At 47.3% G+C, this 15,949-nt stretch overlaps 1 protein-coding gene across 12 annotated transcripts in view; it reads left to right on the forward strand.

The window, feature by feature from the left end:
- The window catches only part of Afdn (afadin, adherens junction formation factor), a 125,246-nt gene extending 111,064 nt beyond the window's left edge, over positions 1–14,182 (forward strand). For 11 of the 12 annotated variants that reach the window (XM_026380852.2, XM_026380854.2, XM_026380856.2 and 8 more), the window contains 4 exons: positions 5,391–5,522; positions 8,375–8,663; positions 11,718–11,802; positions 12,572–14,182. In XM_026380852.2, the coding sequence (XP_026236637.1) occupies positions 5,391–5,522; positions 8,375–8,663; positions 11,718–11,802; positions 12,572–12,725 (660 nt within the window). In that variant the 3' untranslated portion in view covers positions 12,726–14,182. The remainder of the gene's footprint in view (positions 1–5,390; positions 5,523–8,374; positions 8,664–11,717; positions 11,803–12,571) is intronic. The other variant, XM_077801995.1, reaches the window with a different exon arrangement.
- Positions 14,183–15,949: the final 1,767 nt, after the last annotated feature.

Below are 15,949 nucleotides of genomic sequence, written 5' to 3' on the forward strand. Positions count from 1 at the left end.
ACATTGATGGATGAGTGGCAATGATTAAGAATAATGGGCACACTTAGATTTTTTTTTATATTTATTTTTTAGTGTAGTTGGACACAATGCCTTTATTTTACGTATTTTTATGTGGTGCTGAGGATCGAACCCAGGGCCTCGCACCTGCTAGGTGAGCGCTCTACCAATGAGCTACAACCCCAGCCCACACTTAGATTTTTATTTCAAAGAAACAATTCTGAGCATCTAAAAAGACAAGTATTTTGAGTATTAATAGTCACGTAACCCACATGTTTATGAGCATTTCTCAGCTCAGCCCTGGTGAGTATCCGTGTTACTGATAATGTGCCATTGTCTGTAGCATGCCCGTGCTGTCAGATCTCGCAGGTTGCCTGGGAGCCTCCTGAAGGGTTAGTGGGCAGCGACAAGCATGTGGTCTTCAGGGAGCAGCTTGGAGACATGTCCTAGCGCATCTGCGACGAGTGAGACAGGTCCACTCCTGGCAGGAGCAGCGGCATTCCCACAGTGGGAGGCTGCCTAGGCTGGCTCCTGCCCTTCCACCCCTTTAGTGGCCCCTGTCACCTCAGGGCTGCACAATGCCAGTGCCACACCCCCTTACCCTTGAGACCTGGAGACCTCCTGCCTGTCTCCTGGAGCAGTCAGTGTTCAGGTCTGAAGCCCTTCTGCCCGCAGCCTCCCAGCAGCCCCTGCCTCCACCCTCTTCGTTCCAGTGAAGGCTCAGCTGCTCACCTGGGGACTTTTGCCGTCTCCATAACCCCTCTCTCTGTTCAAGAACCGTTGGCCTCTCCGCCTTAGCACTTGACCACCTTGGTCCCTTAGCCTGAGCTGCTGTCCCTTCCTGCCTAGTCATGGGGAGAGTGTGGCGGCACTCTCTGTTCTGCCCCTGACCCTTCACAGGGTCTCTAGACAGAGCAGCTGTAGCAGCCTCAGAGACCCCAGCCCTCCTGAGTGAGTCTCTGCCCCCCAAGAACACGTTCTGGTCCTCCCTGCAGTCTGTCTGGCTCCATGTCCTCCTTAGTGCCCACGCGGCTGCCTGCCCGCTCCCATGTGATGACTCTCGGTGTGCCTGCCAGCTCGTACCTGAGCGCCATGTCATCTCTCTGGGGTTGCCCTGGCTGGTTGCCTCCCGCCATGACATCTTGTGGGCTTGCTGCCCAGCGCTGTGGCCTGTGCCCTCCTCCACAGCTCTTGATCACCCTTCCCCCTCACTGCTTGTGTACTGAGCACTGTGTCCTCCATCCCTAAACATGGCTCATCACATGTGCATTCACCTCTGTGGGCAGCAGTGATATCTGTCCATTTCTGGAGGTGTTCTTGCATGTGGTTGATGGTCAGTAATGGCCAGGCAAGTGGCTCTGGGGCCAGATCCCCGAACTCCAAGGGCATGTGGAGAGGGAGAGGCTGAGAGGCCCTCCGAGTCTTGATTACTGAGTGATGTACCGTCCTGTTCAACCCACAGTGTCTAGCTAGAGGAGCCCCACAGGCCAGCTTGCAGCAGAGCTTTGCCTGCAGGGTCTTTCCCTTAGCTCCAACAGGCAGATTTGGCTCCAGGAGACCTGGGCATGTCTGAACCTGTCCTGCCTATGGAGCCCATCCAAATAGGGTCCAGGGCAGGTGGTCCCTGGGCTTTTGAAAGCTTCATTCACAGGCAGAGGTTCACAGGGCAGCTTGCTAGTCCTCCTGCCCAGTGACAGTGTGTATAACCCCTGCCATTTTTGCTCTAGGTTGCCAAATAATCGCTTCTGTTTCTCCTTTCCTCACAACAAACCTGCCAAGTGGGTGAGTAAAAGAGCCAAGCCTGGTGTGAGTCTGGCCTGCCGTCACAGGCCCGGCCACAGCAGCATTGCCTGTCCCCCAGTCCCAAGTACTCCTGGTGCTACACAAAGCACCTCCTTGTCATAGAGCAGTGCTGCTGGCCACTCACTCCACCAGACAGTCCCAGGGCCTGGCCAGTACCAGTGGTTGTCTCAGCTTTGCCTTTTACCACACTTCAGTGGTCATCTGCTGACTAGAATAATGTGAGACCCTACAGCAGTGCTCCTCCTCTTTGGCCAGGATGTTTTTTGGTTTTAGAAGCTCTTCTGGATGCCTTGTGTGAAAACCCCATCTGGCCCTCCCATCCCATGCCACTCGCTAGCCTGGCTTTGGTGTGTGCAGTAGGCATTAGACACAGAGAGTGGAGGGGATGAGATCAAAAGCCTATCTAGGGAAGTGACCTTCAGGAGGAGGTTACTGCCTGTGTACTATTTACACCAGAGCACCCTGGACAGAGACAGGCCCTGCCCAGTATGGACAGTGACTCCCCAAGGAGGGCAGAGTTACTGAAGGAATCAGGAAGAGAAACGTGTTCATCTCACTGCCAGTGTGTGTGTGTTATGGAGAAAACAGAACTCACCTGTGGGTGCAAGACCAGAGCTGGCCTAAAGGAGCACCAGGTGCATGTCTTACTGCCTGCTTGGGGTCACTCTGCTTTGTTTGTCACTGAGACAGTGCAGCAGCTGAGCTCTGGGTCTTACAATTTTAATCAGTTTCCTTGGATTAGGAAAAGGCAGCAGTAGCGAGTAGGCTGGGCTGAGGCAGGGACACATGGTGCTGTCGTGGGAAGGGCTGTTTCTTAAGAAGAGCTTTGACCATAGCATGGGGGAGCTTTCTCTTGGATAAGCAGCTGCATGGCAGAGCTGGGCTCAGGGAACCAATGCCTGTTGTAATGAGTTACCTAATTGTGGATGTTCTTTATCTTTTGGCCTTAATGTTTTGTTTTTTTGTTTTGTTTTGTTTTGTTTTGTTTTGTTTTGGTGGTGGTAGTGGGGGTCACTTCCAGTAGGAGTGAGCAGGAAAGGTGTATAGAGGAAGGAAGAGTCTTAAGGACTTTAACAAGAGTTCAAATTGTCTGTTTGGTGAAAATGTCAAAAAAGCCAAGGTATCATGGCCCACTTCCTGTTCAGATATTAACCTCTACTGTCTGCCTTGGGGATCCTGTAGTAAATGGAGAGAGAAGGTGGGTGTTTGTGGCCTAAAACTGCTCATTTAGATCTCAGCCTGCACTTTTTAAAACAGAAGTAGTCATGGATGTGCGGACTGCCAGTCAGCAGGGCCATAGCCCACCCATGCATGCTGGGTCCTGGTCCGGAGCGTCTGTTCCCCAGGCGTTTCGTCCTCTCCATGTGTAGCAAAGAGCTGACCTGACTGAAGTCCAGTGTCCCATCAGGCAGGTGTCGCTAGGTTGCAGAGTGGTCAGACTTGTAATTGATGTTCCAATGCCTTTTACTCTCAACGAACATAAACCACACAGTTCAATGTACTTTAGGAACTGTTATTTTGAGTAAATCAATAGATTCTTTTTTTCTCATTAATGCTTTGGAGGGGGCAGGAGGGGAAATAAATGAACATATTTTTGGAGAATAAAATAATTTATTTTGGAAATGAAAATACATGAATTAGCCTAAGAGTGGAAAGAAACTTCTTAATTATAATAGCACCAATTAATATTTCTTACTTTAAAATTAGTAACTAATGAGCTGATCACAAGGAAAAGGCCTCTTACTTGCTGTCCACCATCCTGATTTAAAGGCATAGAGCTTTTCTGTAGACGATGCCTGTTCATGGATTTATTTGTAAGACAGACAGGTGCTTTTGGAAATCCTGCCATTCTCGCCTCCTGTGGTGACGCTCCTGCTGGGCTGGAAGAGATAACAGCTTGCCAACAGCTTGCCTCGGGTACCAGGCACTAGGCTTTGCTGCACCAGCCTTATTTAGCGTGGCTCTGGGAAGTGCAGCATGAGGAGCGCCTTGCTTGGAAGGGAAACGCCTGCTGCGGTGCACAGCCCGGCTCTGCTGCTGCTGTGTGGGTGCTATTTCTCATGATGGGTGCCGAGGGCTGAAGTTCTCACAGGCCTCTCCCTTGCCTAGTTCGCAGGCCACTTGGGCCTGCTCTGCTCCTGCTGCAAACCCACCCTGCAGCTGAGCATGCTGACCTTCTCTGCACTGATGGCTAGGTCATGCTAAAAGAAAAGTTCATCTGTCCCCTACAAGGCCACTTCAGTTGTTCTGAGTTGTTTTAGCATTGTTAACTGATATAAAGAAACTAATAACACAGGTTAATTTTTTCTTTCCAATCAGATATGGTGTTTTGTTCCACAGGAATCAAGGAATAGAGAAGTTGCTAATGTTTCTTTGCTTCCCCCAAAAATTAAATTCATAAGTTAACATTTTAAATTTTGTTGGGATCAATTTATAGAAAAATTGGTAATTTTCTAGATATTGAAATACATCATAGCAATTTTATGTAAGGCAGTTTTGCAGTGGTTAAAGATTGAACTACTAGATGGCTTTGAGTTCATTGTAATCTTAGAGATTTTAAATCATTCTTTTGATGGTGTGTCATGGTGTGGCTATGGGTGTCCTGTAGCCCAGCTCCATGCCAGATGAGAAGAAATGTGCAGGGGTTACACTGTCTCAGGCTGTCAGTGTAAAAAATAGCCACATATCCCAATAAAAAAGGAGAGTCCTAGTGTTGTTCTGGCCAATAATCCGGAGTATCTGTCTAAAAAAGGTATTTTAACCTGTGATGTACAGAGAAATGTGACCAGGAGGATAAGGAGCTAAAAAAACAAATAGAAGGAGTAATGGGAAGATGTCCTCACATGTTTGAATGTCATGAAGTAAAGACATTACATTTTTGTGTTATTTCAAAAAGGTAGGACCTAAGTGACCAGAAAAAGAAAAACTAAGATGATGGATTTGGGACCAACATAAGAACTTCTGACTAGTCGTTACCTAAGTGTACCATGTGAGGGGTTGGCAGTGGTCCCTGGGCATTTTGCAGGTGCAGACAAAAGTGAATCAAAATGAGTTCCTTTCAAACCTCAGGTTCAGGATGGGTCCAGGATGGGATCTGGAGGGAGTCAGTGGCCAAGGGCTAGAGGAGCAAGAGCGCTAGGCCTCTCGTTTCCCCAGGGAAGTGGGCTGCTGGCAACAGCTGTCAGCAGAAACTGGGTCCAGGCACAGAGAGGACGTCCTTCTTGGTGTTTGGGGTGGCGGAGGCATTCCATAGTTCCATAAAGTGGGGCTCTCGGCCACGCAGGTCTGTCAGTCTACAGGAGCTGGCTGACAGACCCATTCTGGTGGAAGAGTGGTGGTTTCGTGCATGGCTGTGTGACAGCTTGCTTCTGTGAGCCTTGATGAGTGGGAGGATGACCCTGGGACTGTGGAGACAAGGTTTTTAGGGCACTCATTTTGAAAGTAGCAAGTAAAGCTGTGAGTCTTGTCATCTCCTGAGTAGAAACTCGGCCTTCTGTGTGTGTCCTGTCTCCTTGTCCTGCTTGTCTGGTCTGCCCTTGGTGTCTTGGCTGGGGAGGCTGGGGTGAGAGTTAAAAGTGGTTCACTGTCAGTTGCAGGACGAGGAGCGCAGACGCCAGCAGCAGTTGGAGGATATGCGCAGGCGGGAAGCAGAAGACCGCGTGAGACAGGAGGAGGAGCGGCGTCTGGAGGAGGAGCGAGCCAAGCGGGACGCCGAAGAAAAGGTCCTGGTCCTCTGAGGGCAGCTAGCGTTGCCAGTTAGCCTGACCTGGTGATTGGCTGGGGCAGAGGGGCTAGCCTTGTGGCTCAGATGCACACGGCAGAACAGGGCCGGAACCCCAGCTTTGGTTACGGACCAAAAACTCTCTCCCGTCTGGCCTGCTACCTCTCTTCTGGACTGCCTCCAGGCCCCTTGCCTTCTGAGCTGGTCCCTCAGACTCCCGAACTCCTAGGTCTGCATGGCGCTGGGCCTCTGGGCGCAGGCCCCCTCGCAGGGTGTGGACCCCACTGGACAGGGTCCAGCTCGTTTTTGTGAAGATGCCACTTGTTCAGTTATTGACTTGAGTCGGCCCCATGGGAGGCAGTAGGAACAAACAGTAAGACAGTCTGGTAACTGACCATCTCAGATAGGGTTTTCACTAAAATCACTCCATTTTTGTAGTGGTTAAGAGAACAGATGGCTATTTAAAAAAAAAAAAAAAATCATTCAAGGAAAATTTAGTCTACAACCTGATTTATATTCTGAGTTATTTATTTCTCTGTGTGTGTATTAATTCAAGTGATTCTTCAGTTGAATTGTAAAATGACATCTGATTTTGAGAAATGGGCACCTTGTGAGGCAGTTCCCAGATCCGCGTCTATGTGCATAGCTGCAGCCCTCCCCATGGGCAAGAAGACCCCAACTCGTCCAGGGACTACAGGGAGCTGTGCAGCTGCAGAGGGGCCGTGCTCCCCAGTCACCTCCCTTCTGTGAAGGTCGAAGCCTTGAGCGTCACAACTTGTGACAGGGAAAGCTTAGTTTTATTAGCAGTTGTTTCCTTGATAGTGCAGTGAGCTGTGTCAGTAGGACCCCCATCCCCTGCCATTGTTTTTAGGAAGCTTTTGGTAGTGTGGTGATGGATTAGGCTACAGGACAATCTAACCACAAGCAGGACTGATATCATGCTGTGGCTCAGTTAGACTTAGGGAATAGGTGACCCCTAGAGTGGAGCGTGTGTAGGCAAGCAATGGATGCTGGGAGGCCTGGGCCTCTGTGAAGGGCATCCTCCAGCACTGCTGTGGCCCAGCAGCTCCCGAGGACTGGGGGAGCTGGGTTTCCCCACAAGTCTTTCACTTGTGTAACAGAGGCAAAGCAGAGGTTTCCAGAATCTGACCCTCTGGTTTCTAAGCCTGTGGCATTGTTGGTGGTGGTTTGCTATTCTGAGAAAGCCCCTTGCCTATTAGGAGGGTGCCTTTCCCAGGTCAGTGCCTGCCAGCTGTGCCAGTGCTGCCGGTGCCCATGCCTGTGGTCAGGCCCCGTCTTGGCCTCACTGGAGCCATGGTGAGGCAGCCTTGCCATCACCTCAGGGCTGTGTCCACAGAGGGCCAGGCTGCGTTTTGTTGTTGAGGAACTCTTGGGTTCATTTTTCCAACGTGCATTCTGAACTTACTATTATGCTGAATGCACTTGTGTTTTAGTAACTGCTTCTATAATTGAGTGGTCACTGTAAAAAAGCTGAAAACCCTATTTTTAATACAGAATGTTCAGAATTGACGGGTTTGTATTGTCATAGAAAAATGTGTGGTCCTTTTCTGGGTAGAGTCACGTCCCCTTGGTCATGTGACTGTATCTGCTCTTGGTGTAACTGCAAGGGGTTTGGTTTCCGCCCTGTGTTATCAGGCAGCTTGCTCCTCCTGTAACTCCAAGGCTCTTGGTAGAGCTGTTCCAAAGCCACAGAAGTCATTCTAATTTGCCCTGCCCAAGGGATTGCTGACGTTGTACAGATAGGAGAATAAGAATTCTTCTCCTTCAAGGGTCTCTCAGCAGAGAGCAGAAGGTGAAGCTCGAAGTTGGTGTACGGAGTGCAGAGGGCTGGCAGTTCCTTAGTTTCCTCCTTGGGTTCTGCAGTTGGAGCAGGGGCTTTGGTGTGTATGTGTATGAGCTTTGGCTCTAGAGGGAGCAGGAGAGGATACAGCCCAGAGGTACAAGAATGAACAATTATCTTGGCGCCAGCAGGGCCCCAGCAATTCTTCTTTGTTGAATGAATTGAAACTTCACTGTACTCCAGCACTAGACATTCACTGGGGTTAAGCAGGTGATCTGTTGGGTCTTTCACTCCCTTTCATACTTACTTTTTTTCCTCTGTGCTCTAAAACTCATGTCAATCTTTAACAAAACTGTGCTGTTACCTTTTTTTAATGTCAAAACAATTTTAACACTGTCAACTGTAGTTTGTGCAGATGTATGTCAGAAAAAATGTTCAGTATGTGTCAAAATATATTTGAATTCAGTATCTTGTTGCTGTTGCTATTCATGCTTGGCTCTCTAATTTTCTGTCCACCAGGGAGTTTATTAAGATTTGAAATGTAAGTTAAGAACTGGAAAGCATTATTTGTTAGTTTGTTGCTTTGGGAAAATAAGTGATATTCCTTACAGTTTATGGTTTCCTAGTAAAACAGCATTAACAGGTAAGTTAATGTCCTTCCAAAACAGAAGGGGAGAGGAGGAGGAGGAGGAGGAGAAGCAGGAGGAAAGAAAGGAGTGTAAGGCTTCATCTTGTTTCGTGACTGGAGGGGCCTGATAGTGATCTAAACTATTGCTGAGCAGTTTTATGTCACATAACCCAGATTAGTCCAACTGTGACCTACGTACCCTTCCCAGGAAAGAAAGATTCTCCCCAAGGAGACTATTTCTGGGTTGACCCACCTCTTCTGTTGCAGTAGTTGTGACAGTTAAATGTGACTCCTGTGGACATGTGGTCGGTGTGAAGATGGGGCCTGGTGGTCAGTGCACCTGTCATATTCCGTGAAGGCCCAAAGGGTCCGCCTGTCCCCTCCTGATCTCTGACCTTGTACTCTTGTCTATTCCCGCCTGCAGAGGCGACAGGAAGAAGGGTATTACAGCCGCCTGGAGGCCGAGAGGCGCAGACAGCACGAGGAGGCGGCGCGCAGGTTGCTGGAGCCCGAGGAGCCCGGGCTGTGCCGACCTCCGCTTCCACGGGACTACGAGCCCCCATCCCCGTCCCCTGTGCCCAGCGCCCCTCCTCCCCCACCTCAGCGAAACGCCTCCTACCTCAAAACACAGGTCCTCTCCCCAGACTCGCTGTTCACTGCCAAGTTTGTTTCGTACAATGAGGAGGAGGAGGAGGAGGACTGCAGCCTAGCAGGTCAGGATAAGTACTCCAGCGTGAGGAAGTCTTATGGGCATCTTCCTCCTGCCGCCCTTAAGCCACAGCAGCCCCCCTGCAAGCCACGCCCGGCCTCCGATGGCATCTTTCTCTCCAACTCATTCCAGCCACCCTCGGCCAAAGCCAACAGTACTGCCCACAAAACAGGCCAGCCCCCACCCCCTCCAAACAAACCAAGCTTCTGCCATCCTGGCCACTGTAAAGGTAGAGGTAAAAGAGAGAGTGCAAGCCCCACCCTCTGGTCTTGATGATTGGGACCTGGTCTCTGCACAGCTGCACCTGGGGTGGCCCGAGATCGCCTGCTGTGGAGTCTGGGTTCCACTTGGTGACACTCAGCAGGGTGATCTCCCTCCACCCCCAGCTGCACTGTCCTGCTAATTGCTCTGCTGATGAATGTCTCTGGTTTCTCTCACTCTGAGAAGCTCCATCCCGTTGATCAGCTGACAATCAGTCCTCCCCCTTTACTCCAGACCATGAGTACTGTTGGTCTTGGCTTTCATTCTCTCCCTCTTCCAACAATTTTCACCTGTGGTTGAGCAAGTGCCTTTTTCACACATTGAACTGACTCTAAAGGTAGCAAAGAACGTGCATTTTTAGTTTCCACATCAGGTATCCCATACTTGGTGGTGGCTTGTCGGGGGGGTGGAACATCTGCTGAGCTGGTCTGCAGCACGGCCACTACCCAGGATCTAGTGCCCCAGTTGTCCTCCGGTTCCTCTCCTCGCCCAGGCCTTCCTTCCTTGGCCTTTCACTCAGAAAGAAGCCAGGCAGCAGCAGACCTAGTTGTGGTTAGTTAGGGAAAGCTCTGGCTGCTTGCATGCAGAGGCTGCTCCCTGCAGAGGTGCCAGAGCAGCAGGAGTTATGCTTAAGGTACACTGAACTCCACCCAGGTGACAATACTGGGATTCAGCTTTGAGCCCACTCAGATACAGTCGGTTGGTCAGTTGTGTAGCTTTAGCAAGTGCATGCACCTTCCGAATTCTGTGGAGCTCCACGTCACCAACAAGTGGAGGTCAGCAGCTCAGAGCTCAGTGCAACCTGACAGAGGAGTGTTTCCCCAAATTCTGCCTTTTCTCTACCTGAATCAGCTTTAATCCACATTGAAGGCTTGGTGTTTCATAATACCTAGGTTGAGAAATTCTGAAAGCCAACTTGAATCTTTTTTGTAGAATTTCACCATAAGTATTTAGAACTTGGTATCTCTTAGAGACACTCATGGAGTAACAAATTTTGAAGGAAGGTGCTATCAGTGTTGTATTAAATTTTATAAGCTGAGCTGTACAAATTTGTAAGTGTTGTGACAATTGTGAGGTTTGGTGGCGGAACGCTGCAGGTCGGAGTCATTTCTAACCATCTTGGCTCTCAGTCCTATCACTAACCCTTACTTTATTTCACAACGAAGTGGCACTTCGGAGCAGGTTACAGCCTGCATCTGATTGCTCAGCCTCTTTGAAGATCCTTCGTAAAGTTGCGGCCTCTGCAGCTCATGCAGAGCCCACCCGGCCCTGTCTTCGTCCACTCCCTCGCATGCCTGTGTCCAGCCTTCTGTTGTGACCTCTCTGGCAAGCATGCTTCTGCACGTGGGACTTGGCCTCTTCCACTGGGCAGTGTGAGGAACAGAATTTGGATACAAATCAGAATAAATAATGCTGATTTCAGCATAGCAACATATTGAAAAAGAAGCATTACTAAAGCTCTGGGGAAACTTTATAATTGGTAATATTCATATATATATATATATATATATATATATATATATTGCTGGAGGTTTTTGATATTCTAGGAACAAAGTTTAAAAGTTTTGAAAAATTGATTTTTTTTTTTTTTTACCAGTGAAAGAAGCCAGTATCATTTCCAACAAAGCTCAAAAGATGCCACAGTATTTTTTAAAGACAGACGAAATGAAAGATGTGTTTGGAATTCTCTCCAAAGACCCTTTCTCATAGTTTCCAGGAGGCCACTGTGGGTGACCGTGAAATAGAGACATGCTTTGCTGTGTCTTTTGAGCCTTGTTAGGGGGGCCCTGGGGCAGCCATAGGGTAAAGCACCCCATGGCCCCCCTCTCGTCTGTGTGTCTGGGGGGCTCTGCACCATGGACTCTTCATATGGAAGAAAACTCATCTTAAAAGTTCATTTTGTGTACCTTGTTTGGGGGGAAAGAGGCTTTAATATAAAGGTACAGCAGTAGCTTTGTGGCCTGTTTAATTCAATATTTGATACTGTCAGTGTGGGGTATTTTGAGCATTCAGTACTCCAGCCTATATTTTTATAAGCAGGTTTTTCAGGTGTGAATTTTTTTTATATTTTATTGTCACAATTAATAGGTACACTTTAATAATGATTTAGTACACTGTGATTTTTATACTATCAGTGGTAGTATTACCACATGCTTGGATACACCTGGAACTCTCCATTTACATCATCTCTGGATCTCCAGCAACTCACCAAGGGTACTGGGGGGCTGCCTGACTGGTTGATGCAATGAGCAGCCATGGCAGCCCAGCAGGCTTAAAAAACTTTACTTTGTTTTTAATAATTACAACCATTTGTCTTGAAAAATAATTCAGTAGCTTTCCAGAGAAGAACTTAATCATGTGCTTACCTGCTTAATCTCTGGCACTGCATTTGCTTCAGAGATCTTGTAAAAAAATTCTTGGTTTCAGCAGCATGTTGGAACACTTTGCTAACCTCCCATTTAAGTGAAATTTCTGTGGCTTTGTCTTCTGAACTTGTACTCACCGTGCACTCCATCAGATTTGAGTTGGTTATCACACATCCACCGCAGTGTTCCACTCAAATGATGAAGGGAGGTGAGCTGTTGAGCACCAGCTGAGTAGTGATTGGGTTACTCAGGCCACCAAGAGATGCAGGTTTCCTGAGGTGCCTCTTTCATCTGATATGAAGAGCCTTGGCTTTCTTGTTTGCTCAGTGATTAAAGGTGTCTTATTTTGTGGGGGTCACTGTATCTTTATTGTCATGAAGGTTTACAGATAATCAGGTACTTTAACTTGGACTTTTTCTTTTTTGGAAAAGGACCGAACCCTTACCCAGCGTCTGCTGGGGCAGTCAGCGGTGCCCATGATGCTCCTCGGGATGCAAGAGAGAAGCACACCAGAAGGTACCCGAGTCATGCTGGTAGTGTCTGTGACAAAGGTGTTGCTAACTTGTGTGAAACTGGGTTGAAGTTTCAAAGGCTTCATGAGCTCAGTGTCTCCATTGTACAAGATCACAGGAGCACATGGAAGCTTTTTAACGTTGGTTTTCTCATGTAGCTCTGTTTCAGACAGTGATATAGGTGCTGGGCTAACCGGCCAGGCACTAGAAGCAGTTAGCTGTGTTGCCATTTGCTTCTACCAGAGAAGGTTGAAAATCTGAGGAGAGTAGCCAAGGATTTGCTCAGCCATGTGGAGTCAACCCTAAGATTGCCCAGAGTATAAACCAGCTGTACATTATCACAGACTGTCCTCACCTGGATCTTAGTTCTCAATGCCAGCTATTTTGAAAACAGCCATTCTGGTTCCTAGTATTAAATTAGATGCATCTATAGGTGTGAGTCATATGCTGTATTTTGAAACTGCACCCTTTGGTTAAATTTGTTTAAGTGGTAAGAAACACCTGCTTGCTGAAATCTGACTCACTAGTGTCTGAATGTTGGATATGACTGGGGAATGTTATAATTTTAACAAGGAGAACATTTTGCCTATATTTGTATGTGGGTTTAAACATAGCCCCAGTAAACTTACTTGTAAGAAGCGTTATAACAACATTCAGCAAAGAATGTGTCTCCTCTCTGAGAGTTTCAACTGATTGCTCATTATGCAGACTTAGCTAGCTATGGGCAGGCATGTCTGCATTGAAGGGTAATCTTTCATTTGTCTCTTGTCCAGCCAAGATGCAGATTTACCTGGAAGCTCCGGAGCCCCTGAAAACCTGACATTCAGAGAGCGTCAGCGCCTTTTTTCACAAGGTCAAGATGTGTCCAATAAAGTGAAAGCTTCCCGTAAATTAACAGAACTGGAGAATGAACTAAACACAAAGTGAGGAGAGGCACAGGGCAACTATGTGCACACAGATCTGCTCAGGGGTCACAGGTGGGAACCTGAAGAGGAGGGGGGAGGCTGTGTTTCTAAGTGATTTCTAATTTCAGATTCTAAAGTGGTTGTAATTTAGAGATGTTCAAATTCCAAGAAATTTTATTTTGCTTCAGCAAGAAATTGTTGTTTGTACAATTTGAACCCTGTCTGATTCTGAGTGATCTCACGTGAGGGTATCTTTTTGTTGGTTTATTTTTGGAGTCCTGGCCTCATGGGGCAAAAAGAGGAACAGTCAAGGTACTGTCTCCCTGTCCTGGTGCCACACACTGTAGACCAAGAAGTCTCTTCCTGGACTTTCTTGGAAACTTCATTTTGCCCATGACCCTCAGATTGGCTACCCCGCCCTGTCTGCTGTGTGCGCTCCATTGCCACAGCCTTTTAGGAGCGAGGGCGGACCTGTGGACTGCTCCTCTGGCCCCCTCGGGTGTGCTTCCAGTTGCCTTCTTGTCTGAGCCATGCAGTAGCCTGGACAGCAAGGTCCTGTGAGCAGAATGGCGCACGGCCCATCTCACCCCACAAACAAGAGCCCCCAATCAGTTCTGAGTATTGGATTAAATTAAATTTTTGATTAATATTTGATTTCTAAAATTCTCAAAGAAGAAAATTTTGAGGATTTAATCTTAGGAGGTTTTATCTTTATTTTTTTTTTGTTAGCCTAATAAAAATCATTGATGAAATTGAAGATGACAATTATTCTAGAAAGTTAACTAATATTTCATATATTCTAAGGAGTCTATCAAAGATCTCTGTAGCTGAACAGTGTTGATGTAACTAGGATCAAAAATGCCTAAGAAAATGAGGATATTGGTAGGTGATCCCCAAGCACAGATGTCACTAGAAAATTTAAATTTGGAAAACAATTTACATTGATATTCTGTGGGAAAGAAAGGAATTCCTTGACTATGCCATCTGTAACTGGAGTATTGCAAGAATAATTCATGGCAGTTTGAGCTTTGTTTTTTTTATAGTATAATAGAGTTATTTAATTTTAATTTGTGAGTTCTGAGTTATCACTGTCATTTTTTCAGCTGTGGGTATATGGCTGATGTTGGGGAGACGGACCTCAGTTTGTTTATGTTGTGTGATGTTAAAATGGTAAAATTTTTTGTGATTTTAAGCACATTTCCTATTTGACAAAGACCTAATGGGGTCCAGATGATCTTTCTGTACCATATTGTTCTCTTACGAAGATGTATGTTGGGAAAATGTGCACACTTTCAAATAGAACAGAGGCATTTGCTGCCCTAGAAACCACTTTAATATGAGTTGTATGATAAAATGTCCAAAGTACAAGTGTAAATATTTTTTTTGTCTATCAGGGTTCTTATTTGAAAGTGTGCTTTCTCCATTCCCCCTGTAAGTAAGAGTCGAATGGTCCCGAGAGCTGATGAAGGATTTGCACACTTGCCCCCGAAAAAGCAAGCTCCTCCTGGTGTCTCAGGGGCACTGGCGCCTCCAGGTGGCAAATCCACACCTTGCCTAGAGAAACACGGGTGCTGATAACTGCCCCTCACACGTGGGAGACAGACACACACAGCATGAGTGCAAACAGGGATATTTGTGTGTTTGTCAAACCCAGACAACGGTGGATTTGGCCATCCCTGGATGATGAGGTCAAATGTGAATATGTGTAAAAGTGCTTTTCATGATGTGCATTGCTATGGGAAAAATCCAAACTGCTGTAGTTTTCCATTTCTACTGTATTTCGGTTGCAACCTATTTTTAATAAACTTTGTATGTATTTAAGTGTATTCACTGTTGTTTTAAAAATGCTGACAGAGTTTATATCTCTAACAACAGCCCTCTCTCCCTTGCCTCCATCTGTCACTCATGTTAAACAATGCAAAACGCTGCTCCCCTGTATTTTCCACCTGTGGGGACATGTTCTTTGCAGGATGAACAAGTCACTGAGGCTCAGGTGAGTTTCATAGCGTCCATGACCAGAGTGCTCCTTCCCCACCTTGTCACTTGTTTTGCACCTGAGCAATCCCAGGTGGCCCCTGGGACCATTTCTAAACGCATCCAGTAACGAGCATTGTGTGAATGTTCCTGAGCTGTGTTTAAATGCAAGCACCCAGTTGAGGCAGCTGGTGAAAAGGGGTGTGCAGGACTAAAAGTGTTAAGTCCGTGTTGAGGAACTCCCACTGGCCAGGAGTGAGAGCAAGCCCCACAGCCAGACCAGGTTTGTGCAGACTGTGCCCGCAGGGCCAGCCCTGCCCTTGCCCCCGTATGCCTGGGTGTGGGTCCCCCACCTGCCTGTCCCCAGGGTATCTCTTCTTCACTCACAGTTTCCTTTATGCTTCATAGCCTGTGAGCAGAGGTGTGGAGCAGGCGGTGCGGAGGGTACAAAGAGCTTCTAGAAGAGTGCGAGGGAGGAAATAGAGGGCCAGAGGACACCTGCAGACAGGCAGGAGTGACTGCTGTTCTGCTGCACAGTGGAGCGATTGTGATCAATACTGTGTTTTGAGACAGGCTCCCATGAGGGAAGCAGCGTGTCAGGGCTGGGAGAACTTGTGGGAGGCCTTTGATGGCAGAACTGGATATTTACATTTCTGAATCATACTATTCATTCTTACTGTACGCTAATGCCTAAAAAGATACTTGAAAGTTTGGAGAAAGCAAGTCTTGGAGACTGAGGATTAGTACTGATTCCACTCCATCTCACAGCCATATTTCTCTGGGAATAATGACTTTGACCTACAGTGTTCCTTCAGGTCTGAACCACATGAAGTAGCAGCAGGGTCCTTGATAATTTCCTACTGTGTACCATTGGACAAAAATTTCCTCCGTGTTTTACTGGACAGAAAACTAATTCAAAGGCTCAGCCATATATTTAGGGTAACAGTAAACAAAATCTAAGTCAAGTTACTTGCAGAAGGGAAAATGTGCCCCCAAATGGTCAACACTTTTGTATGCTGGCATTTCATCTTGTGGATTCACAAAGTCAGTAACCAGAAGAGTGCACGTTTGCTTGTTAGACTTCAGGCTGGGATGTGGAAGTCATTTCTGTGTGATGTTCAATGAAGCTTACGGGTGCCAACTGGTCAGAGGTTACCCCACTCCCCAAACTGCCCTGGAATGTAGTTCTGGCATGGCTTCGTTAATAGAAACACGCATTTAGTAACCGAACTCTCAGGTGGTGGACTCCCAGAGAAAACAACCTGCTTTCTT

This window comes from Urocitellus parryii, chromosome 8, assembly GCF_045843805.1.
Source record: "Urocitellus parryii isolate mUroPar1 chromosome 8, mUroPar1.hap1, whole genome shotgun sequence".
Lineage (NCBI taxonomy): Eukaryota > Metazoa > Chordata > Mammalia > Rodentia > Sciuridae > Urocitellus > Urocitellus parryii.